This window comes from Rousettus aegyptiacus, unplaced genomic scaffold, assembly GCF_014176215.1.
Source record: "Rousettus aegyptiacus isolate mRouAeg1 unplaced genomic scaffold, mRouAeg1.p scaffold_m13_p_2, whole genome shotgun sequence".
Classification (NCBI taxonomy): domain Eukaryota; kingdom Metazoa; phylum Chordata; class Mammalia; order Chiroptera; family Pteropodidae; genus Rousettus; species Rousettus aegyptiacus.
Genome location: NW_023416295.1, coordinates 173377575 through 173403975, shown reverse-complemented (window position 1 = coordinate 173403975; position 26401 = coordinate 173377575). Strand labels below are relative to the sequence as shown.

At 57.9% G+C, this 26401-nt stretch overlaps 1 protein-coding gene and 1 non-coding gene across 8 annotated transcripts; one reads left to right on the top strand and one right to left on the bottom strand.

Moving 5' to 3' along the window:
- Positions 1-1822: 1822 nt before the first annotated feature.
- On the top strand, positions 1823-24494 carry TTLL1 (tubulin tyrosine ligase like 1). 7 transcript variants are annotated; one of them, XR_004955908.1, is made up of 13 exons: positions 1823-1983; positions 4422-4453; positions 4565-4876; positions 9805-9921; positions 13053-13261; positions 13957-14137; positions 15100-15234; positions 15851-15959; positions 16976-17119; positions 19682-19768; positions 21931-22094; positions 22386-23840; positions 24190-24276. XR_004955908.1 is itself a non-coding variant. In XM_036237604.1 (10 exons), the coding sequence occupies exons 1-10, from the start codon at positions 7158-7160 to the stop codon at positions 24317-24319; spliced, it is 1479 nt and encodes a 492-aa protein (XP_036093497.1). In that variant the 5' UTR covers positions 6979-7157; the 3' UTR covers positions 24320-24494. The 7 variants fall into 7 exon arrangements, 2 of the variants coding, with proteins under 2 accessions (XP_036093497.1, XP_036093498.1); XR_004955907.1 differs by lacking the exon at positions 4565-4876 and having other exon boundaries at positions 1824-1983; XR_004955909.1 differs by lacking the exons at positions 4422-4453; positions 4565-4876.
- On the bottom strand, positions 5556-5674 carry LOC118614153. The gene has a single exon (XR_004956018.1). It is a non-coding gene; the product is annotated as a 5S ribosomal RNA (ribosomal RNA).
- Positions 24495-26401: the final 1907 nt, after the last annotated feature.

Below are 26401 nucleotides of genomic sequence, written 5' to 3'. Positions count from 1 at the left end.
TGGGAAGGGGCTGGGGCCAGGTTGTCCCAAATGGGTCCCTGACAGTGCTTGAGTTGGTATTTCAAGTCTCCGATGGCAGAACCCGGCTCGGAGGAACCAGCGGGAAGCAGCCATGGCAGGTAAGTCTCATCTAGCAGGTAATGTTTATTGGATAGCTATGATGAGTCAGCAGTGCTAGGCGCTGTAATCACATCACGTGGGAGATCTTCCCATTCCCATTCACCTCCTTGGTTTAAGGTGAGAACACTGAGTCTGGGAGCTGTAGAGGGGCGGCAACAGCAGGAGGGTGTGACTTTGGCCAGTCAGGCTCCAGATTAGTGCTGGTTCCACTAGATGGTGCTAAGTGCAAATGACGATGGGCCCAAGGAGCTACCCGGGCCTTGGAGAGGGGCGTGGGAAGGTTTCAGGAATCTCTATAAGCAGAGCTCAGACATCACCTAGAAAATGCACATCTTTCCAGAAGGCTGCTATGTTCCAGGAGGCAGTAGTGTGAACGGTCAGGTTTTCTGGGTTCAAATCCGGGCTCTGTCACTTACAAATTCCACAACATTTCACATTTTTATTGATGAAATAAAAAATATAGTAATAATTGCAAACCCTTTTGGTACTACAGGTCCAATGAAAAAATGTTTGTGTGTGTGTGTGTGGAGGGGGAGGAGGTGGGATAAATTTCACTTAATTGGGGTTCGAAGTTAGTGTGTTTTCTATCATCAGTGGATTGCAAATGGTCATGGGGATGGATCGTTCTCAACTTTCGAGCTGTAAAAAACAGGCAGGAGGCTGGATGTGGCCAGTGGTTTGGTGACTTCTGATCTAGTGTATTAGAGTTTTCTTGGCGTTCGGTTCTCCTTTTCCTGACTTTTGTACCTTTCTTGAACATTGTTGGTCTTCAGTGTTTTCGGTTGATGTCTGAACTCTTTCATGAACTCCCCTCACGGTACAATGTTTACGTCCCCTCAAATTCACATGCCGAAATTCTAACCCCCAATGTGATGGTATTAAGAGGCCAGGCCCTTGGGAGGTGAGGAAGTCATGAAGATGGAGCCCTCATGAATGGGATTAGTACCCTAATTAAAGCAACCCCAGAGAGCTCCCTCGCCCCTTCTGCCCCATGGAGACACAGCAAGATGGCTGTCTATGACCAGGAAGCGTGCCCTCACCAATCTGTGGTGTTTAGGAGGCACCTAGTCTCTGGTGTTTGTTGTTATAGCGGCCTGAGGAGACTAAGACACATGGCTTCAGCCTAAATGCCAGAGGATTCAATCCAGGTGACTTCAGTTTTAAGTTTTACACTAGGTCAGGCTGCCTCTTCCTAACAGAGGGAGCTTAAAAATATGTAGTTTGAGGAAGCAGACCTGTCCAATGCTCAAGGGGACACTTCACGAATGAGCTGACCTTTTTGTAGGCTATTTCTTTATTACGTGCTGAGCCAATGTGTCACATTATCTTTACAACAAACTCTAAGAGGTGGGTACTACAGTCCCAGTTTTTACAGCTACGGAAGCTGAGCGGCAGAGGGAAAAGAGCGGTCTGGACCCAGCGCCCCAATCATCGGGCCGCTCTGCCTCCCACTGTCGAGCTCAATCCGCAAACGACCCTTCTCAACTTCATTTCTGGGCCCTGAAGGTTGCGACGTCGCCACTACCGGACGGCTGACTCTAGGCGCAAAGCGGGCTGCCAGGCTGGGAGCGCAGAGACCCGCGGGGAAAGCCTGACCCCGGAAGCAGTCGCTGCGCCGGCGATCGCGTCGTCGGTTGCCAGGGCGCCGTCCCGGAAGTGGGGCGCGGCGCGCCGCCGGCCAGTGCGCGGGCAGCGGGCGGCGTCTTCCTGCGAGCGCGGCGGCGGGGCTGGAGGCGGCGCCGGGGCGCGGTGCGGAGGCGCCCAGCTCCGCGCTCTTCGGCGCTGCTCCGCGCTCCGCGCCCACCGGTGAGGCCCCGCGCCGAGGCCGCCGCCTCCCCGGACCGAGGGTGTGGCCGCGCTTTGGTGAGCGAGTGCGCACGCGCGAGCCAGCATAGCCGCCCAAGGCTTCGCGGCAGCTGCGGTGGGGTTAAGCTGCTGCTCGCGGGACCCGCGTCTTGCAGGGCGCAGTGCACCTGTGGCGAGAGCTCTGGGCAGGAGATAGGAGACAGGAGACTTGTGTTCCCCGCCCTGTTCACCTCTCTGGCATCTGGACCTACGCATGTCCTCTCTGTTTTCCCATCAGTTAGAGGGGTTGGGGAGTCGAGGTAGTCATCCACCCCAGAGAGTAGCAGGGGCGTTACAGGAGTTTCATTCTGGAAGTAAAAATACTGTATTTTTGTAACCCGATTAGGGTGTGCGGAGCTGTTTGTTGTTCGGGAAACAGTGAGCACATTTCAGTGCTAGGTTATGGTCGTGCAAAAAGATCTGCCCAGCCCTGCACTCAGGGCACTGTCCCCCACTGGGGGTGAGGAGAGAGGCGGTGGCGACACAGCTGTGAAGGAGTATGCTGCACGGATATGAGGTCCTCATTTACATTGTTACTTATTATTCAAAAGTGGCGCTTTTTCCTTTTCGAAGAAGACTAACAGGAAAAGAATCCAGATGCCCAGCATTCTGGCCTAGCTGGGACCTTATTGAAAGTGATATGGGCTAGTGGGCATGAGGACACCCTTGTGGGTCCCGCCTGTGTTACATGGCGGGACCAGAAGGGTGGGCGAGATGACTTTCCTCTTGCTGTTCCCCCTAAGCTTGTCTTGGCTTTTGTCTGAGAGTGGTCCTGACTCCCCAGTGTGAAAGGCCTCTTGGCGGACTTCTGTCCGGGAGTTGCAGGTGTGGATGTTCCCTGAGAGTTTCCCTTATTCAGCGGAAGTCAGCCAGACTCCCAGCCCCTACTTCTTGCCCCAGTCTTTGTGGGTGAGTGTATGGGTGTCCGTCCCCTGCAGGTCTGGGCAGGGCCTAGGTCACTGCTTGACACAGTGAACTAGTCCACTTCCTCTAATGGTGTGAGGAGGGAGATCGTGTCTTCATTTGTGTTGATTCACCGAGTATTGATTGAGCACCTGCTTTTACTGGAGACTGTTTTGAGGGCTGGGGAATGCAGCAGGAGGCAAAGCGGAACCATGTTCCTGTTCCCATGATGTGACATATTTGTGTGAAAGACAGGTAATCAAGGAACCAGACACCTAGACTAGACCATTTCTCTTCAGACTTGAGCATGCGTAAGACTTATCTGAGAGCTCAAGCAGATTCCTGGGCCCCATTCCCGAAGAGTCTGATTCAGTGCATCACAGTGGGGGGAGTTCAAGAATTTGCATTTCTAACGAAGTCCAGGTGATGCCCATGGTTCAGGTTCATGGGCTGTGCTTCGAGTTGGCGCCAGACCCGGCACCCGTGTGCAGCGTAAGTGCTGTGAAGTAGCGATGACGTCATAAGTGGGGAGGATGGACATGGAGATTGGAAAGCCAGTCTGAGGCGTTGACTTTTGAGAAGGGGCCAGACATGGGGGAAGAGCAAAGCCTTAAGACAGGGTGCAGCTTGGTGGATGTGAGCAGCTGAGGAAAGGCTAGAGACTGGAGAGGGGTGGTGGTGGGTGGGAAGGGTGCCAGGAGACAAGGCCCAAGAGGTGATGGGCGACCATGTAGGTCATGGGCAGACCTCTAGTTTTGATGTGAGTGTGATGGGAAAGCTGCCGTAGGCTTATGAGCCGAGCGATGTGATTTGCTTCGTACGGGTCGGAAGATCAGCCTGCTGCTGGATGGAGAACGGGTAGCAGTGGGGTGAGGATGGCACTAAGGAAACCAGTCGGGGCCTGCTGTGGTTGTCTAGGATCTTTAGGACGTTGGAAAGAGACACAGAGGGATCTGGAATCTCCTGTGGTAGAGCTGACACGTTTTAGTGCTGGATTGAATTACTGGTCCATCCTCCTTGGAGCCACAGTTGAACTGTGTTTGTTGGGCTGTGAAAGCACTTTGCGGCTGGGGCTTACACTTGGCTGTGTCTCCTGCCTCCCCCCTTGGATCAGGACTGTCCAGCAGTGCCTTGTCCCAGGTAGCTTTTTATCTCCTGTCATGGGCCTGGCTCAGAGTGGCTGAACAAAACCTAGACTGTCGGTGGCCCAGGTGCCTGTGGAAACTTGTTCTCAGGCTTGTGATGATTCTGCCCATTGGCCCCAGGAGTTCTTGAAATAACCAACAACCGTCTGGTTTCACGATGGCTCTCCACTGCTGACATACCCCAGGTGGTGACAGCCCACCATGATTTCAAACTGCGATCATAGTAAAGAGTGAGGACCAGCACACCGCTCTCTGTTTTTCCTGGTTAGGTTTCGACGATGCTGTGTTGAAAGTGACTGGCCAAGTGGCTTAAAATTCTGATGCACCAGTTCACGTGAACCAGTAGAGAGGTAGTTTCAAATGCATTGCACACTTTTTCATTAACCGTACTTTTTTTTGTTGTTTTAGGAGGAGGTGAGCAGAAAAGGATCCGACATCAGGTATTTATTTGCTTTTGTAAGGAAAGAGGCTTAGTCGTTCTTGGGGCTGGGAAGGAGTCAGCCCCGGCTTCTGTACCGTGGGGTCGGCCAGCTGCTTCCTTTGTCCTGCAGATGATTGATTTCTGAGCCCTCTCAACGGCTGAGTGCTGGGGGACAGAGCAAATGAGCCTGCTGCCTGCCCTGCGGGGGTCCAGGTCTGCCTCGGGAGACACGTGTAAACCGACAGTTGACGCATGGTGTGGGAGGGAGGCCGTGTGCATGATTCTCTCCTTTGCCTCTTACTGCCAAACCCGTCCCCCATCGGCAAATGAGGGAGTGCCTTCCCTGGGGCGCCCGTCAGCCTGATAGATTCAGCAGAGAAGAATCCGGGAGAAGAATCGGCACGAGCCGCGCAACCCAGTGCCCCACGCGCCCTCATGCTTAATAAGTGGCAGCTGTTGTTTCTAGTGATTCAGATGTGTAACTAGTACCTGCCCCGGGAGGGCAGGTCGATCTCCATCACCTCTGAGCCTGGCAGGCCCGCCCTCGGGGAGCAGGGGCCTGGACCCGGAGGAGTGTGCGTGTCCACTTGGGGCCAGTGTCAGGGTGTAGCCTTTCCTGCGTGGCACGCTTGTTTCAAGTCCAGGTAGCCGCTGGAGCACGTGCCGTGCGGGTCCACACCTGCTGACCCTGCAGTCACCCCGGCCCGACGTGAAGGAGCTGCCGCCTCCATCCCCGTTTCCTTGACTGGAGAGGCTGAGCCGCCAAGAGCGCTGGCCAGCATCTGCAGCTCAGACGCGTCAGCACTGGGTCCCTGAGCGTCGTGTGTGGAGGGAGGCGCTGTCCCCTCTGGGCTACCTTGCCGTCGATGCTTGGTGGTGGTTTCCACACTGAGCTAGCGTGTTTCTGAAAAGAGGTCCTCTCTCTTAAAAGGAGGCATGGCCTTAGTTTATTTCTCCCTTTTTCTCCAAACTATGAATGACTGTCTTTCTGCTCATCACTTTACTGCATTTTCTCCTGCATATATGTTCACACACATATATATACAAAAAAAGACACTTTATGGGCATACATTTCTCCTTTAGTATGGGTACATTTTATTTTATTTTATTATTTTTTTAAATGCCTACAGCACCTGGTCTTCCTAGGTGGTCTCCCATCCAAGTACTAACCAGGCCTGGCCCCGCTTAGCTTCTGAGATCAGATGGGATCAGGCATGTTCAGGGGAGCATGGCCGTAGGCAGTATGGGTACATTTTATTGTAGTTTCCTAGGGCTGCGGTATCAAAGCGCCGCAAACCAGCGGCTTGGTGAGGCCAGAAGCCTGGCATCGAGGTGCTGGCAGGGCCGTGCGTTCTGCAGCCTTGCCCCTTCTGCCTGCCGGTGGCCCCAGGTGTTGCTTGGCTGACGGTAGCGTAAATCTGGTCTCTGCTGCCATCTTCACATGGCCATCGTCCCTCTGTCCGTGTGTCCCCGTGTCTTCACGTCGTGTTCTCTGCCTGTGTGTGTCTGTGTCCAAATTTCCTTACAAGGACACCAGCCATGGGGTTAGGGCCCACCTCAGTGACCTCTTCTTAATCGCGAAGACCCTGCTTCTAGATAAGGTCACATTTACAGGTGCCTGGGTTATCAACATCTATTTTTGAGGGACACAGTTCCACCAGTAACATATCTTCAGAACCAAGTGTTGAATACAAAGAGTCAGGTTCACAGGACTGACCCTTGAGGACTTGTGCACGCACGCACGCACGCAGTGAGCAGTTACAGCACGCCTCTCACGTGTCAGTGGGCAAGGTGCCGGGTAGTAGGGTCGAGCTCTGTTGTAAATACCTACACTTAGGTCTAGGAAGAATCAGTGGGAGAAGGGGAACAGCTGGCTAAGAGTCCCTTCCCTCTTGCATTTATACAAGGAATGTACACAGAGAACTAGACTGCAAGGTAGGAAGTTCCGAGTGCCAACGGAGGTGTCAGGAGAGGTACACAGAAGGTTCGGAGGTGGGAAATGTTAGCTCAGCGCAGGCGGTGAGAACGGCTCCCTAGGGGAGGTGACCTCCGAACTGCGTGCATGTGATCGGCAGGAGGTGGGTAAGAAGCAGGAGGGAGCGAAGGGCGCGAGCACAGGCTGGCCGGTGAGGATGGGTGGCGTGTGCGCGGACCGGCGAGGAGGTGTGTGCGCGGAAGCGAAGGTGCAGGAAACGCCGGGGCGGCGGGGCGCCGTGCACGCGCGGCCGGAGCCGGTGAGTCATGGGATTCGGAAGCGTTTATCACAGCTGGAGAACCTTAAGGCGTCTTCGGGCGTGTTTGTGAAACGGAAGACACCAGCCTCCGAACACTCCGGCCAGTCACAGTTTCGCTAGGCTGTTCGAGTGTCTTTCGATCTTGGGCCGTGCGCATTTCGTCTGTGTATTCATTTTATTTTAGGGAAGGACACGCGGCCAGAGTCAGTGAAGCGAGAGAACATTGGATGTTCCCTGCCGGAGCCAGCCGGCTGAGGTTGAACAGCACCTGGAAGAGGGGGGTGAAGCCAAAGGGAAAAAAGGGAAGACAGGAAAGATCGTTCCGGGAGGGCGTACAGCCAGAGCTGCAGCCCCGAGTTGATTTAGCATGGCCTATTTATGTGATTATTGAATACCATAATCAATCACCACGTTGCCATAGCAAAGCACACCATACATATCTATGACAATGCTTGTGTATTACATGTGATCATACATATCCCTGTCTCCATGGTTGTAAAACATCCTGTTACCTTAAAAGGTGAGTTTACGAGGCTCACCAAGGTAACTCAACTTCTTGTTTCCTGGAACCATTGTTTAAGCAAACTCAAAAGCCATGTTATGGCTTCTAGCAATGTGACTTCTTCAGTGCCTCATGGTGGCTTCCATCCTGTCTCAGAATGGCTCCCGACAGTTACCGTGGGCTCCATGTGGTAGGTCCAGCCTGAGGCGTTTTCTTTAGTGATGCTTGGCGGATAGAGGGAGCAGAGAAAACCATACATCTCAGGGGCTCCGTTTCCTGCTCAGCACAGTGAGGGCAAGGACATTTGCCCCATGGGCCTTATCGGGTCGGGCTCGTGCCCCTGGAAGCATTTGAGGACTTTAAAGCTCGGTGCAGAGATAGCATGCCGCCTTACGGTTTTCCGCTCTAGCTCGCGCTTCCGCGTCATCCCCAGGCGGGCGTCAGTGACGAGTGAGGCCTCCCGGTGAGGTTGGTTTGAGTTGCGCAGCCGCAGCGGTTGTGGCGTGGGTGCTGCCTGGCCGGCGAGTGATGCTCCCCCGAAATCCTGCGTCGCAGCTGGAGGCGCGTGGGCAGGACGCGGCAGGACTCATCAGGGAGGCAGGGCTGTGGCGGCCGAGATCAGGCGGAGGAGAGGAGACTCCCTCTGTGCCGGGTTTTGACGCTGCGAACGGGTCGAAGTGTGCGAGGCGTGCGGGGTTCGCTCGGTGCTGGGACCTGAGTTCACAGCAGGCGGGGCCGGGGCTCCTGTGCCGTGTCTGCCGTCGTTTCCGGGCGGTGACTCCACGTGCATCCCGACCGGTCAGGTGATGACCTCATGGGGTTGTTAGGTGGCACCTCGGACTTTGCAGAGGGGTTTCGTTTCTTTATTACTTTGATCCTGCGGCTCTTGGCATCCTGATGAAGGCCAAGTTCACAGAGGGAAGCGGCGGGCTGTGTGGAAAGAGGTGGCACTTTAGAGTAAGGTCGCCGGGTTTGAATCAAGGCACCATGACGCCTATAGTCCGGTTCTTAATACAGGCCCTTTTGAGCCTCAGCCTCCTCATCCATAAAACGGGGACGTGACGGTCTTAACATCAGGTATTCGTTGAGCGCGCTCCCTGCGCCGGCACGCGTTCGCACGTCATCCTCTGACCCCGTGACGCGAGGAGGTGTTGTCGTCATCCTCATTTAACAGAGAGGGAAACAAGTTCAGAAAGGTCAGCTAGGCTGCCCAGGGTCACACAGCTAGTGAGCAGTGGCGCTGGGCCTCGGACCCCGGCTCCGGAGCCCGTTCTCCGCCACAGTCCCGCCTCTGTGACCCTCCCCGGGGTGAGGACGGAGTGGGCTGGCTGAGTGACTGCACCGGGAGCTCCGCAGGGGGTTCTGTCCCAGGACTGCCTTCTCGGTCCTCCTCCCCAGGCAAGGCATACCTGGTGCCCGCGTCCACCTCCCACACATTTTCTGCCCTGTCAGGTCGTCCCAGAAGCAAAGCTATCAGCCGTCCACGGAGGCGGTGCCTCCATTCTGAAAGGCCCCAAAGGCCCCTGGCTTTTGAGCCTAGTTTTTCAAGGAACGCCTTCTTCAGATGAGGTCGTACACAGAAGTATAACAAACGCAGCCTATACGGGCTGGAGCTGGGGGAGAGCTGGTCCCTGGGCCGCCCTAGCAGTTCGAAAACCATTTCCGTCGCAGGAAACAGGCTCGGAGAGGTAACGAACTTGCTCGAAGTCCCACAGAGGTGCTGGCTGGCCTGGCAGCACAGTCCGTCAGTCTGGACCGAGCACGCACCATCCGCAGCACAGTGCCCGGCCGGCACACGGCAGTGAGGAGAGGCACTCGCTGCCCTCGAGCAGGGACAGAGCTGGGGGTTGCCGCGTCCCGGTCGGAGGGTCAGGGAGGCTCTGTGCAGGAAGTGACATTTACGCGTGCAGGCAGAGGGGTGGGAAGTGGCTTAGCCAGGCAGAGGGAGGGGCGGGTGCTGCAGATAGAGATGCCCAGCAAGTGCCAAGGCCCTGAGGCCGAAGAGAGGTCCAGTGGCAAGGACAGAGTGGGCGGAGGGGCGAGGGGCACCAGATGTGCCTGGACGAGCAGGCGAGGGCCAGGGGTCCGTGTGCACCAGCGGCCAGCGGGAGTGACGACAAGCAGAGGGGTGGGGACAGGGGCAGGGTGGGGGCACGGGCAGGGGTGGGGGCACCCGCCCTGGGCGAGTCAGCTCCAGGCCGCCCCCGGCTGCTCCGGGCGGAGCTGTCCTCCTCCCCCAAGTGCCTCTCTGTGGCTCCCGTCACAACCGCGACTGAACGTTTGTTGGTGATTGTTTAATGACTGCCTTCGCCTCCCCCGTGACCAGGATCACTGTCTTGGCACAGTTGACAGTCGGGCTGGGTGGCTTGTTGTGGGGGCTGTCGTGCACGTTGTGGGGTGTGGGCCAGCACCCCTGGCCTCTACTCACTAGATGCTAGAGACACCCTCCCCCCAGTTGTGACCAAAAAAATGCCTCTAAACATTGCCGAATGTCCCTGGGGGGACGGATTGGCCCCTGAGAACCACTGTGGGGGGCCGAGCTTGGGTGGGGGATGGAGGCTCGGGGGACGGGAAGGGTTCCTTTGGGTGGGGGGAGTGGACGTTTCAAAGCTCTGAGCAGTTGGTCTCTTGCAGGATTATGGCAGGAAAAGTGAAATGGGTCACTGACATCGAGAAGTCCGTGCTGATAAATAACTTTGAAAAGAGAGGATGGGTCCAGGTGGCGGAGAACGAGGACTGGAACTTTTACTGGTGAGTGACGAGTGGGGCTTCGATCGTTTCCGCACCGACTGACCAGTGTCCTCCGTTCTGGGCCCTGAGCGGAGAGGGCGGCCGCAGAGGTCGGGGTCCCTGCCGGCGGTGTCCTCGGTTCTGGGCCCTGAGCGGAGAGGGCGGCCGCAGAGGTCGGGGTCCCTACCGGCGCGTGCCCCCCGTCACACTCGTCGTCCCGTGGCACTTCCTGCGCACACGGCCAGGAGTCCTTGGTTTGCACGCGCCGTGGGGTTTGCCCACACTGCTGTTCATCAGATGGCGAGTGTGGTTAGTACTGGGGTTCGGGTGAGAAACCGGGGCCCCCCTCCCTGGCCGGCGTGCCTCGCTGCCAGCGCCTGCTGCTCAGGGCCCACTCTGGGGAAGTCAGCGACGTCCCTGTCCGGGAGGAGGCCTGGGGAGAAGACTCTGGGAGAGGATTCTGTCCTTCCCTTTGCTTCTGTCCGGGATGGCAAGAGAATCCTGTTTGGACTGAATTGGAAATAACTGGAAAGTGAATTAGACTAGGGAAGGAAGAGCAGTGATTGGGCACTGTCCCCGAGTGGTGCTCTACCCAGCGGGCACCTGGTCGTTGACAGCCCAGCCTCTGGAGCGGGCCCCGTGCCTCTGGGCAGCCTCCCCCCTCTGGCAGGCCCCACGACAGACCTTACTCTGGTTGGCCGTTGCCTGGGTCCAGGGCATGGCAGTGACTCTTGAGGTGGGGGCAGCACATCAGGCGCTTTTTTGCCCTACACGTCCCCCCTCCCCAAGACTCACCCTCCCGCTGCTGCCTTGAGACGCGGCCTCTCTCTAGCCGCGGCTCCCCCATTCCCCCCAAGGTAGCAGGTGTGCGTTTTTCTCTGTTGACGTACTAAGATGTCTTTCGTCTGCACCTGCCTCAGTGCTGTGCCTCCTTTCCCTGCCAGCCTGTCCTTCGGAGACACAGTGCACCCACAGATTAGACGTCCAGACCCTGTAGCCGGGTTGCCCCTGGCTTCACGGCCGGCTCCTCCACAGCTGTGTGCGGCCACTAGCAGAGGACTCGATCTCTCTCTCTCTCTGCACGTTCGCTCGTTGGAGGTTTAAATGTACGAAGCTTGGAGCAGTGCCTGATGGCTGCTCTGTCTCAGCACAGGCCGTCACTGTCCTTTAGGTACCGGCGCACGTGCTGCCTGCCCCTGAAGCCACCTTTGCCTCTCGCGGGCTCCCAGACCGCTCTGTTCAAGTGTCGTGCAGCAAATGCCGCGCGCCTCGATTAGTGATTTTCCCGCCTGTCTCCTCTTCACCACGTTACTGTGAACCCCTAGAGACCGAGCACTTTGCCTGGCTCGTCCAGCATCCCCAGCGCTTGGCCTGGCCTGGGCGCAGGGCAGACCGGCCCCCCGCTCCCGTGTCCAGCAGTGGTCAGAGGGGTGACCGTGCTCTGCTCCCTGCACTTTAAGCCACAGCCGGATTTCCCTGCGGGGGCGCATGGTGTGGGTGGGGAGGGCCTCAGTGGAGTCACTCAGCATCCGCGTACGGGTTTGTGTCTAGTTAGTAACCTTTCTCCTCAATCATAAGTGAAATGATTGCCCCAGAGCCCTGTTCTGTGGGAGCCTGGAAGACAAGGCCGACCCTGACAGCGCTCGGCTCCCTGTTGTGGGCGCAGCAGGAGCTCAGTGGACCCTTCCAGTGCTTGGGGAGGGACTTGGGTGTCTCCCTGCTTCATGCCAAATGAGAAACATTTTGGCACTATTAACAAAAACGAGAATGAGAGCGAGAACTAAACAGTATAATTTTGGATATTTGGTATCTTAAGGGCTTCTGTGTTAAGCAGTGAGTACACTCTCAATCTTAAAAATTAGCTTATAACAGTGGAGACAGCATGGTTGATAGTTGGGGAAAGGTAAATTTCTTGACTGAGTGGGTCGCGGCACAGCCGTTAAAATAATTATGACAGTTACAAAGCAGTTGGGGCAATTGTATAACGAGGATGAAGAAAAACATGGAACAACTCGTATTCTGGTAACGTTTATGCAGGAATAACTTGCACGTAGACGGGAGGTAGAAGCAACATGAGACGTGGAAGCAGCGACTGAGAGCAGGCGTGGTGGGCATCTGCTGCCAAATTAATGATGCACAGCAAACACCACAAAACTCAGGGGCTCAAAATAGCAACCGTTTTTTATTGCTCACGGGTGTCCAGGTTTGGCTGGGTGGTCCGCTCGGCCTGGCAGGGCCTGGCGGGTCTGTCTCAGCTGCTCACTCACGCATCTGCTGGCACCTGCTGGGTCAGCTGGTACCTGGCTGGTCTGCCGCCGTCCCGCCAGCTGGCCCGGGCTCGTCCTCCTGCTGATAGCAGGGGTCCATCAGGGAAGGTGGAAGCTTTCAAGGCTCGTCTCAGAGGTGGCACACGATCGCTTCTTCCATATTCTTCTGGAGCAAAGCAAGGCCAAAACGGTAGGTGCCCGGGCCCGGACCTTGGGAAACCAGCAGCTTCCCCTCCCTCTGCGGGAGCCCTGCGCTGCGGTGTGAGAGGCCTCACTGCTGGGCTGTCTCGCTGGAGGAGCTGCGTGTGGGTGCTGTGCATGGCACCTGCAGCTGCCCCGGCCTGCCAGCCATGCCCGCCAGGGTGCCAGACCTATGAGGGAAGCCTTCTTGGACCTTCCAGACTAGGTCATCCGCTGGCTAAATAGCCCCCGCCGTCCCGTGCCACACGGAGCAAAAGAACGCTTGCTCGCCTGAGCCCTGCCCAAGTTCTCGACCCGAAAACCACGAGATACAGTAAAACGGTGGTTGTGCTAAGTCACTGGCATTGGGCGGTTCGTTTGGCAGTAATTGAACCCGGACTTGACCCGTCACACGCCTGAGGGTGGTAGGGCACCAGCTGCTTGTCTTGAAAACTGATAACGGGACAGAGTCATTCCTGTACGAACTGTTTTTCAAGACATCTAAATGGTTGAGGAAGGGAGAGTTCTCTTCGTAGGAATAGTCCCACTAGTGAGCGAAGGAGGCAGGAAAGAGGACATCTCCATTTCGTAATCCCCAACGAAGTAAGGACCCAGGCCTGTCCGGAGCGAGCGCTCCACCGGCCGCGCCGGCGGACGGGCTCCGAGCCTCCCGCCTGCACGTCCCTTTTTGTTCTTCTCTTTTAGGATGAGCGTGCAAACCATCCGAAACGTCTTCAGCGTCGAAACTGGCTACCGGCTCTCCGATGACCAAATCGTCAACCATTTTCCGAACCACTATGAACTGACCCGGAAGGATCTGATGGTGAAGAACATTAAAAGATACAGGAAAGAGCTGGAGAAAGAAGGGAGTCCTCTGGCAGAGAAAGACGAGAACGGGAAATACCTCTATCTGGGTTTGTGTCTTTTTTTGCTGGTCTCAGGTTTTAAATAAAGAGTTGAGTTTTTCCTTTGGTGGCTTAAGGCACCGAGGTGGTGACCGTCGGCTTGGACCGGTGACCATGTTCGTGCAGGTTGCAGTGGGCGCCTTCCTCCCGAGTGTCTCTGGAAGGCGTGTGTGTGTGTGGTGGGGGTTCTCACGTGTGGCATCTGAGATTCCGTGCGCACCTTGGGAATGGCCTGTCAGGAAGAGAGTGTCCTCGCTGCTCAGTGTGGGGGGACCACTCTCCGAGCTATGAAGTGCCACGCGGAGTGTTACTGGTCCTGTCGACAGCCAGGGAGGACGTGTGTCCCTGTCCTGTGTCCCTGTCCTGTGTGGCGATCTGAGCTGGGCTGTCTGAGAGTTCCAGGATTCCCTTACGTACTTGGGCAAAATTGCGTAAGTGACCTCTCCGGGCCTCAGTTGCCTCGTGTGATAAACGGGCGTGGCGGCAGCGCCCAGCTCACAGGCGCCGTGAGGACGAGGTGATACAGGTTTCCGCAGCGCTGGGCACACAGGTGCTAAAGGTGACGCTGCACAGGAATTGAGCCACACAAGTCCCTGTTCTGTTAGATGCCGGTTTGGGGCTGTGGGTAATGACATGGTGGCAGCATTTCTCCTCGTGGCCACTGCTGGGCTGGCTCACTCTGTCCCCTCTACCTGACCTTTCAGACTTCGTTCCAGTCACCTACATGCTGCCCGCCGACTACAACCTGTTCGTGGAGGAGTTCCGGAAAAACCCCTCCAGCACCTGGATCATGAAACCTTGTGGCAAAGCCCAGGGCAAGGGCATCTTCCTGATCAACAAGCTCTCGCAAATCAAGAAGTGGTCCCGCGACAGCAAGACGTCTTCGTGAGTGGGGAGACCGCCGTCCCCCGTGCTTCCTCACTGGTGCTTTCGCGGTGTTGGGGCAGGGCTCCGCGGCGTCCGTCACGGCGTCGGGGCAGGGCTCCGCGGCGTCCGTCACGGCGTCGGGGCAGGGCTCCGCGGCGTCCGTCACCCGGCGTCGGGGCAGGGCTCCGCGGCGTCCGTCACCCGGCGTCGGGGCAGGGCTCCGCGGCGTCCGTCACCCGGCGTCGGGGCAGGGCTCTGCGGCTGCCGTAGCCTCATCGGTCGGTCACACGCTCCCACGAGGTGAGGTGTGGAGGGAAATGGCACACAAGCCAGCAGAGGGTCGCAGGAGCAGGGAGACTTGCAGGCTGCTCTTCGTCCCAGAAGTTGGTGTGACACCCACCTAGTCGTGGAGTTTGGGGGTGGCAAAGCTGCTGCTTAAGACCCGGGACCCGGATTCCTGACACTCACTGTCAGAGCACGTTTTGCTGTGAGACCCCGAGGGTCCTCATCTGGGCAGAGTGACAGCACCGGCCTTGCAGTGACGTGGGGACGGCCAGTGAACCCGCACCCGGGCGCCCTCGGTACGTGCGGTTAGCACAGGTGTGACGCTAGGCGGCCGGTCGGGTCAGGTCTCCTCCCCGAAACGGGGCCTCCTCGGAACGGAAGGTCACTCCCCCGTCCGAGGCTCACTCTGCCTCTGCGAGGTCCTCGACAGCGGTCACTGTGATCTCGTCCCGAGCACGGTGGCCCACCTCTCAGGAGTTCCCAGGAGTGGTGGCCGTGCCGTCTTGTGCAGTGCATTGCTCGCCCCCAGGTGGGTCAGCCCAAGGAGCGCCTCCCCACTGGCTTCCCGGGAGCTGCTGCCACCGTCCCCGGGGGACGCCACCTCTCTCTCACTCCGAGGCGGGGAGCCGGTTCCCAGCCGGCTGCGTGCACCTGTGCGCTGCGCCGTCCGATTTCGTTCTGTCTGACTCGCACAGGTTTGTGTCCCAGTCCACCAAGGAGGCCTACGTGATCTCTCTCTACATCAACAACCCGTTGCTGATCGGCGGGAAGAAGTTCGACCTGCGCTTGTACGTGCTGGTGTCGACGTACCGCCCGCTGCGCTGTTACATGTGAGAGCCGGGGTCTGTTTCCGCTGGGGAGACCGCGCTTTGACGGGACGCCTTCTCCTTAGCACCATGACGAGGGCCCGCGAAGCTCGCCGTGTGCGCGGCGCCTGGCGCGTGATAACTGCTGAGTGACACGGCTAGCCGTGGTGCTCGCGGGCGTCTTCAAAACGAAAAGCAGCTCTTAACCGGGCAGCGTGCTCGGCAAGAAAGCCGGGCGCAGAAGGCCACGCGGAGGGCGATGCTGTCTCTGTGCAGCACCCCGAATAGGCAGGTCCTTAGAGGCGGAAAGCAGGTTGGCGTTGGCCTGCCGCCGGGGTGTGGGGGCGACCGCTCAAGGTCCCCCGGGTTCTGTGTGGGGCGACGCAGATGTAAAGTTGGTGGTGGCGAGGGCCGCACAGCTCTGCGAATGCACCAGGAGCTGCTGAATAGTTTCCTGTAGGCGGGTGAGTTGCATGGTGCGTAGGAATTACACCTCATAAAGCTGTTACAAAAACCAGAAAGCAGCAGCGCGTTTAAAAGTTTGAAACAAACCGACCCACGGCTCTTTAGAGAATGGAGTGTTCTTTTTCATGGTCCTCCGGGCATCGAATGGCCCCGAGCGCTGAACCGCCGCCCGTAGGTACAAGCTCGGGTTCTGCCGCTTCTGCACGGTCAAGTACACGCGCAGCACCAGCGAGCTGGACAACATGTTCGTCCACCTCACCAACGTCGCCATCCAGAAGCACGGGGTGAGCGCCGCTGTTCTGAGCTCGGGGGCGCGGGTGGATCGTGCGGCTTGCTTTGTTTCTGTGGGAGACGGTGGGGCGGGCATGGCGGTGCTACCAAGATGCCTCGGCACCCGCGAGGCCCGGGAGTCCTCAGTGTCCAGCGCGGCTGTCCTGGGCCATCGGCCGAACCAGCCTGCAGTGGGGGAAGGTGACACAAGGACAAAGGAAGCCCCAGGGTCAAGCTGTGCCTCTCCAGTTCTGTGACCTTGGGCAAGTCACTCTGGCTCTCAGCGCTTCTGGTTGTAAAAGGAGAAGGTATTAGTACCTCAGGGGGTCGTTGGCAGGATCACTGAGCACACTTATGCCCAGTCGTTCATTTGTTCAGTAAGTGCGGGGGGGACCTCTCTGTGGGTCGGTCCCATGCTGAGCACTAGGGCTCGATGGTGGGCAGAAGCTCCCGTGGCCCCTGCTGTCACAGAACCTAGAGCCTGTGGGGAAGGCAGTCGTGAGGCCGCCGCACGGTGAACGCACGGTGGATGTGTGCTCACCCGCGAGGCGTGAGCTCTGGCCCCAAGGAGCGCGTAGCCAGAAGGGCCTGGCACGATGACGGATTCCCCGCGTGCAGGCGGCTGGAGAAGGCGTCCTGCAGGCGTGGGGCTTGGGCAGAGGCCTGAAGTATGAGCGGGGGTACCCAGGTGGGGGTGGGGAGCGTTCCAGCAGAGGGTCCAGCACGCGCCAAGGCCCTGTGGCGGGAAGGAGCGTCACAGGAGCTGAAGGGCCGTCAGGGTGGCCGGAGCCCCCAGAGCAATAGTGGGGAAGCGGGAGGTGCCTGGAAGGGGTCCGGGTGGCCCTGCACCGCATGCGCCCCCAGGTAGAAATGCTCAGTGGTGAGAACATTCCAGAGTTAGTACTTTAAAACCATGCGCAGGTAGGAGGCCCAGATCTTCCTGGGGCCAGGCCCACCTGGAGGAGGTGTTCCAGGGCGCTGGGCCCCTTGGCTGCGTGGCCTGAGGCCCGACCCCCATGCGCTTCCCCAGGAGGACTACAACCACATCCACGGGGGCAAGTGGACCGTGAGCAACCTGCGGCTCTACCTGGAGAGCACCCGGGGCAAGGAGGTGACCAACAAGCTGTTCGACGAGATCCACTGGATCATCGTGCAGTCGCTGAAGGCCGTGGCGGTGAGTGCCGGGCGCAGAGGCGGCCAAGGGGAGGACACGGCCGGCAAGACGCTTGTCGTTCTTTGCTTAAAATGACCTGTTCCACGGTCTCACCTCCTACTTGTCTGCCGTGTGCTGAGGAGATTCAGGGAGGGAGAGACTCGCTTCTGGCCAGAGCTGCCCAGGGCGTGCTGGGAGCCAGGCCCTCTGCTGCGGCCACAGGCCCCGGATAGTCCCCGTCGTCGTCAGCTGTTCTGCTCCCGTTAAATCAGTAACAAATGTGCTGGCGGAAGCTGGTGTTTTAGGGGACTGTCAGCAGCCGCCTCAGTGTCAGGGTCAGGGCCGGAGCAATGCATGTTTTTGAGCCTCAGGTCACACTTGCTGCTGGCGTGCAGATCGTGTGTTTCCTCTCGCTGCGCTCAAGCAGCCGATCCGAGGGAACGGGAAGGCGTGAGCGCGGGAGCGCCGGCCGCTGTCGAGGTGCCCGTCATCCCTGATGACACACGCAGAGCCCCAGAGCCAGGAACTGGAGGGACAGTCAGGGGGCCCCGGCCTGCTCGGGGGACTCCTGACAGCCCGGCCCGTGTAACAGCTCCCTCCGCTTGGCGGAGTCAAGGCCGTGTGAGGTCGCTGCTCTGGAGGAAGCGTGTGTGTGTGTGGACTTGGCAGCGGCGCGTGTGTGTGGAGACGCGTGTGCGAGGCCTGCACATGGGAGAGCAAGGCCCTCTCCCCCGTTCGTACCGTGAAAGCATCAGCTCACAGCGACCGCCCTGCGTGAGAGAGCTCCGTGGAAAGAGGCACGGCTCCGCGGGCGCCCCGACTCGCTCCTGCCGGTCCTCAGCCCCTCCTCTGGCACTGAGTGCCCCGTACGCACTTCACGTGTTTTCATTCTTCACTTTTGGTTTAAGAGAAACATTTGATGGAAAAAAGAAAACCCAGTTTTAATGCCAAAAAAATGAAAAAAGGAAACGCAGGAACCAGCTAATCTAGTTAATTTTTGGAGATGTGTCTTAGGGGCCGTTTCACATCCCTTTCCCCGCAGAGGCCTCCTTGTACCTTGGCAGCTTGGGTCGGAGGTCACGGTGGGGAGTGAGTGTGAGGTTCTGGGCTCAGATGAGGTTTTAAGCCAGGCCCCACCACGTGCCAACAAGCGACTTGGCCCAATGCCCTGCCTGTCGGAGCCTCTGGAATTGGCTCCCAGGCGTAACCACGCGCTGCGGAGGTTGACTTAGTGATTGAGGTAGAGGCAAAGCTGGCAGTCCACGAACGCGGACCGTGGGAGCCCTGATGCCCATCAGCTGCCCCCGCCCCCCACACCCTCCCTAGCCTGCCCTGTCTCCCCCGTAGGGGCGAGCTTTGAGATGTGGTTGGCTGTTGGATCACAAAAACTGTGTTCTGGCCCCAGCCCTCTGCTATCTCATGGCTGAGTCCTCTGGCCGGAGCCTCCGGGCGTCAACTCCCAGGCCTCAGCTGCCAGAGCTGGGAAGCCGTGGGTGTCTAAGGCTCTGAGAGTGTCTAAGGGCAGGGATTTGCTTATTCAGTCTTTCTTCACTTAGCAAACGTTTAGCCGCCCTGTTTTTACCAAGCGTGCTGTCTTCAGAGAATCGAGGGGAGAAGCCGCAGAGAAGCAGGTGGCACAGGAGGCGGCCCCTGGCCCACACGGAAGGGCACCTGACCCGGAACACAGGACGGCAGGGAGAAGCGGGGAGCCACAGCCCGGGGGGCAGAGCGCTCAGAGGGCCGGAGACAGCAGCGTTGGGGCATGGAGAAGGGCTAGCGACTCCCTGTCCTGCAGAGGCTGCCTGGGACAGTGGTGGCGGTAGTAGCTGGGCTTGACGCACCAGGCTGTCCGTGGAAACACAGTCCCACCAAACCGCGTGACAGAACACACTCAAGCCTCGTGTCCCTCCCTGTGAGCGAGAGGCTGAACGGGGCGCGCTCCCTGCTTAGCGGGAGTTTCCTGCGTTAAATCCAGTGTTTTGAGCAGAGTCCACGCGTCCACTAACGTAAAAGACGCCCCACTGTCCCGTGCGTGTGGGTCACTCACGGTGCGGCCCGCTTGCGCCTCGCACAGGTTGTAACTCAGACAGCTCAGGTAGAGCGCGGGAATCTGTGCCACACGTGAGTGGCTGGGGGTTTCGTTGCACCTGGAGACGGAGCTGAGTGGAAGTCGATAACCTGGCACCCCGCGTCCCGAAGGGCACGAGAGGGGACTTAGCCTGGCGGACAGTGCTGGTTGGTCTGCGATGAGGCTGCACAGCCGTGACTCCGGGTGCCCGGGCTTGGAGCTGGACTGCTGTCCACTCTGAGGACAGGCTCGTGCCGATGGAGACGCTCATTGCTCGTCATCCAGCCTCTGATGCGTAAGACCTGGGACACCAGTGATTGCGTCATAAATCGCCTCTCCGGGTTTGAGGAGGGTCAGGAAGGAAGGGAGGCCTGGGCTTTGGGGTCACGGAGGTGAGACGAGGCACGCCGCGGCCGTGCGGAGGCCCCCGCTGCCCCAGCGACCCCCGTCTCTGACACGCCGGCCTCTCGGGGCCTTCGACGCTGGCCGTGTGACCGTGGTCGCTCTCTCTGCAGCCCGTGATGAACAATGACAAGCACTGCTTCGAGTGCTACGGCTACGACATCATCATCGACGACAGGCTGAAGCCCTGGCTGATCGAGGTAACCTCACGGCCCATGTGCCCGTCCGCCCTACGGCCTGTGCGGGGGCCGCTGCCCTGCGTCAGGGTCGCCGGCCCCCAGCCTAACGCTCCTCAGGCTGGGTGGCATGACCGGAGTGTCTGACGAGTTCTTTAAACGTAGCGGGAGAGAGGTTCGGGTTCGTCTGTTTGCTGATGGTTGGAACTGAGCCCACTCCGATCCCTCACCTCCAGTGAGCCCAGTCCACAGATGAGAGCTGGGTGGCCCGGATGCCCCAGTGCTCCAGGGTGGCCTGGAAGGCGAGTGTGTGCTCAGAGGCCCTGCCCAGTCCTGTCCTCGGGGGACGTCATCCCCATTCAGGAAAGGAGCTCACAGACCCGGAAACCCTCTGGAAGTGGTATCGTCCGGAGATAAGGAACCTAATCTTCTTTGGATGAAGGCAGAGTTTGGAAATGGATTTGTCTGCGTGTTCGGAGGCATAGATGAGATGTAATGGCAGCTGTTCTAGAAAGTTCTGGCAAGGGCGATGTGCACACACCCTTTTCCTGTGAAAAGCCTGGGCGACTGCCTCAGCTGCAGTGGGCGTGGAGCCCTCCTTGAGGGGTCGCCCTGCTTTGCTCTGCAGCTCGGGGAAGGAGCCCAGGGCCCCGAGGGGCACAGGGTCAGCCGTGCTGCGAGAACGAAGCCACCCGTTCTGTCGGTTCATGTCACCCTGTGTGCCTCTGAGGGCCGTGTGTCCTCACCACGCTCGCGGACGGGTGGGAGGCTCAGGCCCTTTAGCCGAGCCCCCTTTGAGCCAGGAAAGCCAGGTCTCCAGAGCAAGTCGTGGGGAGCGGTCCCGTGACGGGGACGTCAGTGGGAACCCCTGCAGGAGGCTGCCGGAAGAGTCAGGGATCGGAGCAGGAGCCGTGCTCCAGGACAGCGCTGTCCAGGTCACTTGCTGTTACGCTGCCAGTGCCCTGTGCACGCGTGCGTGTGCGCGTGCGTGTGCACGTGCATGTGGAGAGGTGGGGGAGGGTAAGGTATCTATGGATATGGCTGTGTAAATGTGTTTTCTCTTTTTCTGTTGTAAACAGGGTAGCTTGAATGGACGTCAAGCTCTCCTCGATGAGCTAGGATCTTAATTGAGAATATCTCTTCTAACAATAACATCTTTTTTATCTTTTAAAGCGAGGCAACCCTTGGTCGACCTCACATCTTGCAAGGACCTTGTCAGCTTACACTCCCTTATTTTTATTTTTATTTATTTATTTATTTTTTACGCCTACAGCACCTGCTCTTCCTAGATGGTCTCCCATCCAAGTACTCGCAGCTTCTGAGATCAGACGGGATCGTATCTGTTCAGGGCGGCGTGGCTGTAGACACATAATAACATTTAAATCTTATCACCTTTGTAATGAGAATCGTGGTATTAGGCTACACTACATAGTAATTTCAAGGGCGCCTGAGGTCCACGCTCGCTTTCACTGTGCACGTGAAACACCGTGCTCGAGCAGGACATCTGACCCTGGGGGAAACCCGAAGGCCTTGCAGATCTGCTCCCTCCACTGTCCCATGACCTCAGAAAACGGCTCACCAGGGCCATCGCAGTTGTGCCTGAAGCGAGAGTAAAGAGGTGGTGACCGAGGGCTTGGGGGACTCTCCACGGAGTAAGCGTCTGCATGTCAGCGTGCACATTTTGTGGCCTGGGAGGCCTGAGGGCACTGACTTCCCATGTATTGGGTGGGTTTCACGTGAGTCAGAATGCTGCTTTACAGACGAGGTATTGTCCTCTCAGCAGAAAAGAGGCTCATGGCCTTTGCTTCAGCTCCACAGTGCTGCCCGTCCAGGGCCATTTGGGTCACTGGTTCTAGGGGAGCTCTGGGCGGCTTTAGGTGCTTAAGACAGAGCTCAGACACGGGTCGACACGGAAATCATGTTTGCGATACACGTTGACCTAAAAGTTTTACTTGTGCGATGACCAATTTGTAGTTCATAATCTTAATCCTGCCTTTAAATGCCATTCGCGCTTCATCTGACAGCTCATAAAAGCAGGTCGCAGAGTGCTCTGCGACACGGCGCCCCGAGACGTCGCGCACCCGCAGTTTGAAATCGCAGCTCTGCCTGAGTGCGCGGCGGCTGCTGTTTTCTCCTGTCGCGCAAAGGGGTAAGTGGCACAGAGCGCAGCTGCTCTCCTCTCGCAGGTCAACGCGTCCCCGTCCCTCAGCTCCAGCACGGCCAGCGACCGGGTCCTGAAGTACGGCCTGGTCAGCGACACGCTGAACATCGCGGTCCCTGGCGGCATGGTCCCGGACTGCAGATGGAACAAGTCGCCCCCGAAGGAAGTTCTGGGCAATTACGAAATCCTGTGAGTTTTCGCGTGACTTTGCTGTCACCCTCGTGTGTTTCAGACTGAGGGGTGCTAAGGCCCGACTTGGATTTTCTGGGTGTGCATGGGCCCGCCACATGTGGGCAGAGTATTTCATTTGTTAATGACGTCATGGGGTGGAAACGTGTCTGGGTGCTAAACCAGGCTTCTGGGCTTCTGCTTAATAAGTATCACTGAAGCGCTTGCCGCATGCCCAGCACGGGCCGAGCTTTGGGCCGACGTTCTGGGCCAGGCAGGGGCAGGAGAGGCCCACGGCTTATCCTCGCCCAGGGCACTGTTGGGCAGAGAGGCCCGGCTCGGGCCCCGGCTGCAGCTGTTGGAACTGGAGGACATCCAGGAACCCTGGAGCTCTTCGGGCCTCAGTTTGTCCACCTTTCGAATGGGGACGATGCGACCCGAGTTACGGAGTCGGGAAGGAGAGAAATGATGACGATGGCTAATTAGGGCTCGCCACATGCCAGCAGCTGCTGAGCGCTTCACGCACACGGTCACGTTCTGTTTCCCCAGCGGCCTTGTGAGGTAAGCATCATCAGGTCCATTTGGCAGATGCGGAAACAAAGGCTTAGAGAGGTTGAGTGACAAGTTGGTAGTGATGAAGAGCAGGACAGAGAGCCCAGCAGGAGGGCGGTGGCTGAACACAGTATGGTTTGTTCACACCATGGACTGGCAGGCGGCCATTCACCAGCTGAACCTGGAGCTGCGCTGGGGGGCCAGGGGGCTCCAGCCGTCCCTGGGGTGAGAGATGTGGGGAGGCTTCTGGGAGAACCCCCAAAGGCGGAACCTTCAGGGCCCCTGGGGAGCCCTCCCTCCACATCGTCTCTCCTTGGGAAACGGGGAGGAAAGTGGGTGCACATGCTGTCGCCCTGACATCCCGGCCCTTAGCACCTGCCGCCCCGACAGCAGTCAGCTGGCCTCCTCCCCGCCCTCCCCGCCCCTCGTTTGGCAGGAGGAGCACGATGCAGAAAGTACATGCTCCAGCCTCAGACGTTTCTGACCCACACTACACATCTTACTCAACTGGTAGATTCCGATTCTGAGAAGAAACATAACAAATACCCTTGTCCAGAAGTCAGCAGCGTGCAGCCAGCGCAGCACAGCCGAGCACGTCTGCCCTTCGCGTTCGCCGCGAGCGTCTGCGTGCGGCAGGGTCCGCCGTGGGCGGGGCCAGCGTGGGCGGGGCCAGCGCACACGCGCCTGCGCAGGTGCTGTAAGAGGGACCGGTGAGCGTTCCCACTCCGATCTGCACGGGACAGTTCCACGAGCCTGAGGTCCTGGGTTTCATTTAATCCCGCCTCTGCCACGCACCAGCTGTGTGACCTCAGCGCAGGTCACCGCTGCGAGCCCGTTCCCTCCGGTGGGAAGTGGAAAGGTGACCCCACCCGCCAGAGCCCGTGTAGCGCCAGGGCCTGCAACAGATGTGGTGGCACTCCACCACCGTCCTGGGACCCCACGAGGGGCCCCCGCTGCAGCGAGCAAGGCCAGGGACAGCCCAGATGCCGAGCTGGACAGGGGCGGCATGGTCCAGCCGGTTCCTCGCGCCACAGAAGCCCAGGCCGCACCTCCTCCGCGGGCTGTCACTCAGTACCACGCAGGCCCCACGCATCGTCCTTCCTGGGCGGGCAGGTCGCAGCCGCTGGAGGGGTCACTGGCCCTTCCCGTGAGCGAACCCGGACCTGGCCTTCTTCGGGACCGGCCTCTCTCAGCCCCTGTCCTGCCTGGAGAGGGGTTAGTCGCACTCGCCCCCTGCCTGGAGCAGAGTTAGTTGCATCCGCTCTATGCCTGGAGCGGGGTTGGTCTCACCTGCCCCAACTGGGGTCATTGCCAAATTCGGTCTGGTGGCCTGGATTAAACGTCAGCTCGGGCTGGGGACTGTCCGCAGCGACAGTTTACCGAGGTCGCACACACGTGCCGGTGGCCTCCGGCGAGCTGTTTGGTGGGTCGCCAAGGCCGCCTGGTGGGCAAGTGGGCTGGAGGCATGTGGGGCAGGGACGGGGCTGCGTCTCTGGGTGACGGCAGCCCAATGGCCGCGCTGGGCGCCCAACTCTGGAGATTTTCTTTGTTTCTCTGTCACTAGGTACGATGAAGAGCTGGCGCAGGGTGACGGGGCTGACCGAGAGCTGAGAACCCGACCAAGCCAGTCGCTAGGGTCCAAAGGGGGCCGGTCGAGGGACCCCGGGAGGACCCTCTCCACAAACTGGAAGTGACCGCCAGTAAGAGCGGGACTCCAGCCTGGCTCCTCCCAGAACCGTTAACTGTGCCCGGGTCCTCGCTGGAGGCCGATTTTGAAATTCCTCTTTTCTAGAGTTTATTTCTTTTCCTAAGTCCTGTAAATAAATAAAGACTTTTCTTTGGACGGTCGAGGAGTCCGTTCCCAGGGAACTTTACTCACGCTCACAATACTTCTGAGACTGGACGTGTGGAGATTTCTCTGTTCTCCAGCCGGGTCTGGGTGTCCTGCAATTCACTTCTGACGCTATCTACCTGGAGATGGCGGCAGACCCCACAGGTTAAGGGTTCAGTTCTACAAGACTGTCCTTCATCCTCCACTCCTGCGACTTCAGATGCCAGTCGAGTCTGGGCTGTCACCTGTGCGTCTCACCAATCGGTTGTAGGTTCCTGCGGCCCTCTCGAGGGCTGGATTAGTTTGCGAGAATGGCTCACAACTCAGGAAAAGTCAACTTACTGGATTACTGGCTTCTTATAAAGGACACAAACAGCCAGAAGGCACAGATTCACAGGGCAAGGTTTGGGGGGAGGGGACGCAGGACTTCCATGCCCTGCCCAGTGCCCTACTGTCTCAGGCCTCCAATGCGACTCAGGAGCTCGCTGAACCCTGTAGTTTGGGATATATTACACATGACGATTGATTAAATCATTGGCTATTGATGATTGGTTCAGCCTCCAGCCCTTCTCCCTTCCCCAGATACTGAAGGATAGGCCTGAAGGTGCCAACCCCGTGATCATGTGCTGTGTTCCCCTGGCAACCAGCGCCATCCGCGGCTACCCAGGGGCCCCCACACCAGGCCTGCCTTAGCGCCAACTCTGGCTCAGTTGAAAGGGGCTTGTTATGACTGACGAAAGGCACACGTCTCACCCCTCCGTGCTTGAGCCATTTCAGGAACTTGAAGAGAGCTACAAACTAATGAAAGGATGCCCCTCGGGCTCTTGCGAAGGAAATTACAAGGGTTTTAGGAGCTATGTGCCAGGAACTGAGGTGAAGAGCAAATACATATTATAAATCACAATATCACAGTCTTTCATCAGGGCTAAAAGAACTAACTCAAATGTATGAAATGAGCTCAGCAGAAAGTAAGCTTCAGCATCTGATCTAGTTTAAGGTATTCATATTTTAAAAATTTTGCACTAAATTAAAACCAAAACCCAGATGTCCTACAGAATCGTGCTGCTGTGAGGAAGCTCTAGGTGTTCTCAGGAGAGGGCAGGTTTTGGCTGTGTAGGTGAGTCACTCCGTCAGATGAGACCAGAGTGCTCTTGCTGTGTGGCTCCTGTGACGGCATTTGGGTGTGCTGCGGCAGAGGTAAGCACCGTTGGCAGCCCAGAGCGGGGACGTGCTCTCCGTGCGTGTTTATAGGAAGCCACCCTAGACACTGGGGACCTACGGAAAAACATGGGAGGAAACCTTGGTCCAGCAGGGTGATGCATTTGAATAATCCTGAGACAATGTTATTCTTAGAGTCTTTACTGAGTTCACATGGATACCTGTTGACTGATGCTTCATTCACTGTCTAGAATTTATGTTTAAAACTCCCCACCTACTTTTTGTGATGATGTTAGTATTGGGATTTTGTTCTCACGGTATTACCCTGGGGACATATTTCAGATGGAGGTCTCTCCCGTACCCACGTGCGAACATGTGTCACGTTTACATGGCATGTTGCATGTGCGCACGCCCACATGTGTTCACATATGTTTAACAATGTTTCACTGCCACTTGGGGAAAGGTCCTTTTAAATGAATGTGGTACCATGTAAAGTGGGAGAAGCATAATGAAGTGGTACTTAGTCAGACTCCAAATAAATTGCATTTTGGGGGGATTTGTGTGCTGTGTTCACTTTAAGCGTGAAGTTGTTCCAGCCTTTCCCTCATTCCTGGACGTTTAGGGCTAATGGCGATGGGGGGAGTGGCTCTGAACCTCTGGGCTCTGCCGCTGATGAGTCTGTCCCAGGGCTGTCGGCGGCTCTTTGAACCTTCGCCACCTGTGTATGAAAAGGGGATTAATTACCTTCACCTCAGAAATCAAGTGCCACTGCCTGCTGGCTCAGCCC